Source organism: Pyrus communis, chromosome 5 (genome assembly GCF_963583255.1).
Source record: "Pyrus communis chromosome 5, drPyrComm1.1, whole genome shotgun sequence".
NCBI lineage: Eukaryota > Viridiplantae > Streptophyta > Magnoliopsida > Rosales > Rosaceae > Pyrus > Pyrus communis.
In genome coordinates this window covers 3,274,306-3,276,378 of record NC_084807.1, presented here as the reverse complement: position 1 = coordinate 3,276,378, position 2,073 = coordinate 3,274,306, and the positions used below count along the sequence as shown (strand labels likewise).

At 43.7% G+C, this 2,073-nt stretch overlaps 1 protein-coding gene across 1 annotated transcript; it reads right to left on the bottom strand.

Annotated features, from left to right (window-relative positions):
• Positions 1-244: 244 nt before the first annotated feature.
• LOC137733569 (uncharacterized) lies at positions 245-682 on the bottom strand. Its single transcript, XM_068472704.1, has one exon. The coding sequence runs from the start codon at positions 680-682 to the stop codon at positions 245-247; it is 438 nt and encodes a 145-aa protein (XP_068328805.1).
• Between the last annotated feature and the right edge of the window lie 1,391 nt (positions 683-2,073).

The window sequence follows — 2,073 nt, the reverse complement described above, 5'->3', positions numbered from 1 at the left end:
CTCGTGTGAACAAGGAGTGTTGAGGGTCGCCTTTTAAGCTCATGCAAACAATGAGCGTTGTGCCGTGTGCAATTTAGGCTCGTGTATGAGAGAAGCATTGAGTGTCGCCTTTTAAGCTTATGCAGACAAAGAGCATTGGGTGTCGCCTTTTAAGCTCGTGCGAACAAGGAGCATTGTGCCATATGCAGTTTAGGCTCGTGCAAGCGAAAAACATTGCTTTTTTGGTTTTAAGGGTAGTAACGCTTCAAGAATTTACCATTGATGGGCCGATCTTCAAGCCTTTTTCTGCCATGATTAGGTAAGCACTGTTGGTGTAGACTTCTTGTATTATGTAAGATCCATCCCACTTTGATGTGAATTTGCCTTTTGTTTTGTGAGTTGTGATGATGGGCCTTCGTAATGCCAAGACAAGATCTCCAGTTTGGAAAAACCTTGGGCGGACCTTCTTGTTGAAGGCCTTAGATAGCCGTGCTTGGTAACATTCCAAGTGTTGTTGAGCTTTGAGCCCTATGTCGTCTAGTGCTTCCAACTCTTGAAGTCGCAGCTTTGCGTTTTCCTCTTCAGTCAAGCCTTCTTGTATAGCCATCCTTAGTGAGGGGATTTGACTTTCGAGTGGCAGAACAACTTCCACACCATATACGAGAGAATAAGGCGTAGCTTGGGTAGGAGTCCTATGTGTCATCCTATATGCCCAAAGTCTTTCGCTTATTCTTTCATGCTAGTCTCTATTTGTTCGAATGATCACCTTCTTTAGGAGGTTGCACGGTGTTTTGTTGAATACTTCCCTCAAGACTGTTGGCCGAAGCATGATATATGGAAGATTTGTGCTGCTTGAATTTGTATGTCTTGTAGAGCTCGTCCATAAGTCAGTTGGAGAACTATTTTCTATTGTTAGTGATGATGTAACAAGGCACACCATATCGATAGATGATATGCTCTTTGATGAAACGGATGACAATTTCCTTCTTAACTTCCTTTAGGGGTACGCCATCAACCCACTTGGAGAAGTAATCTGTTGCTGCTAGGATGTAGGCTTATTCGGCAGATGATTTTGGTACGATTGGTCTTATGACGTCCAATCCCCATGCATCAAATAGCCATGAGGCAACTGTAGGGTGTAAAGGCTCAAGTGGTTGATGTATGAAGTTGGTGTGGAACTGGCAAGCTTGGCACTTTTTGGCGTGCTCCAGGCAATCCTTCATCATGCTTAGCCAGTAATAGCCCATTCTTTTGAGCTGGAAGTGTAGCTTGGGTACAGACAGATGCGCCCTGCATATGCCTGAGTGTGCTTCTTTCATGGCTTGATTGGCCTCTTCCTTACCTAGGTATCTTAGAAGTACTTATTCAAAAGAGCGTTAGTATAATGTTTCTTTGTAGTAGAGGAAGCAAGGTGCTCGTTGACGTATTTTAGAACAATGTCTAGGATCGTCTGGAAGCTTTCCATGCTCTAAGTAGTCGATCAACAGCAGTCTCTAGTCTTCAGTGTCGACTGGAAGTACTGAGGTGACGTTTGTATCATCTTGTAGCGTTTCAGTGTTGAGCGGGATCACCCATCTTTGGCAAACAGGCATGTCTGCAGCTTCGTTTTCGCCTGGCGCTATACTTAAGGCTAATTTAGCGAAAGCGTCCGTCATTTGATTTTCTTTTCTTGGCACATGTTCTAACGTCAAGGCCTCGAACTTTTGTAGCAGTTGAGTTGCTAGCCGAAAGTATGAGACGAGATTATCTTTCCTTACTTCATATTCAGTCAAAAGTTGATTGATTATGAGTTTGGAGTCGCCATACACTTCTATTGTTGTGATTTCCACGTCGATCACCATTTGGAGTCGGATAATTAACGCTTGGTACTTAGCGACATTGTTGGAGCACAGCTCGTTTAGTCGGAAGAAATAGGGTAATATTTGTCTTTATGGTGACATGAATACCACTCTTGCCCTAGCTCCATTTGCTCGTGCAGATCAGTCGAAGAACATTGTCCATATTGGGAAGATGTCAATGTAGAACACCTCATCGTCAGGCAAGTCGTCTAAGATTTTCCAATCGGCTGGGATTGGATGATCGACAAGGAAGTCT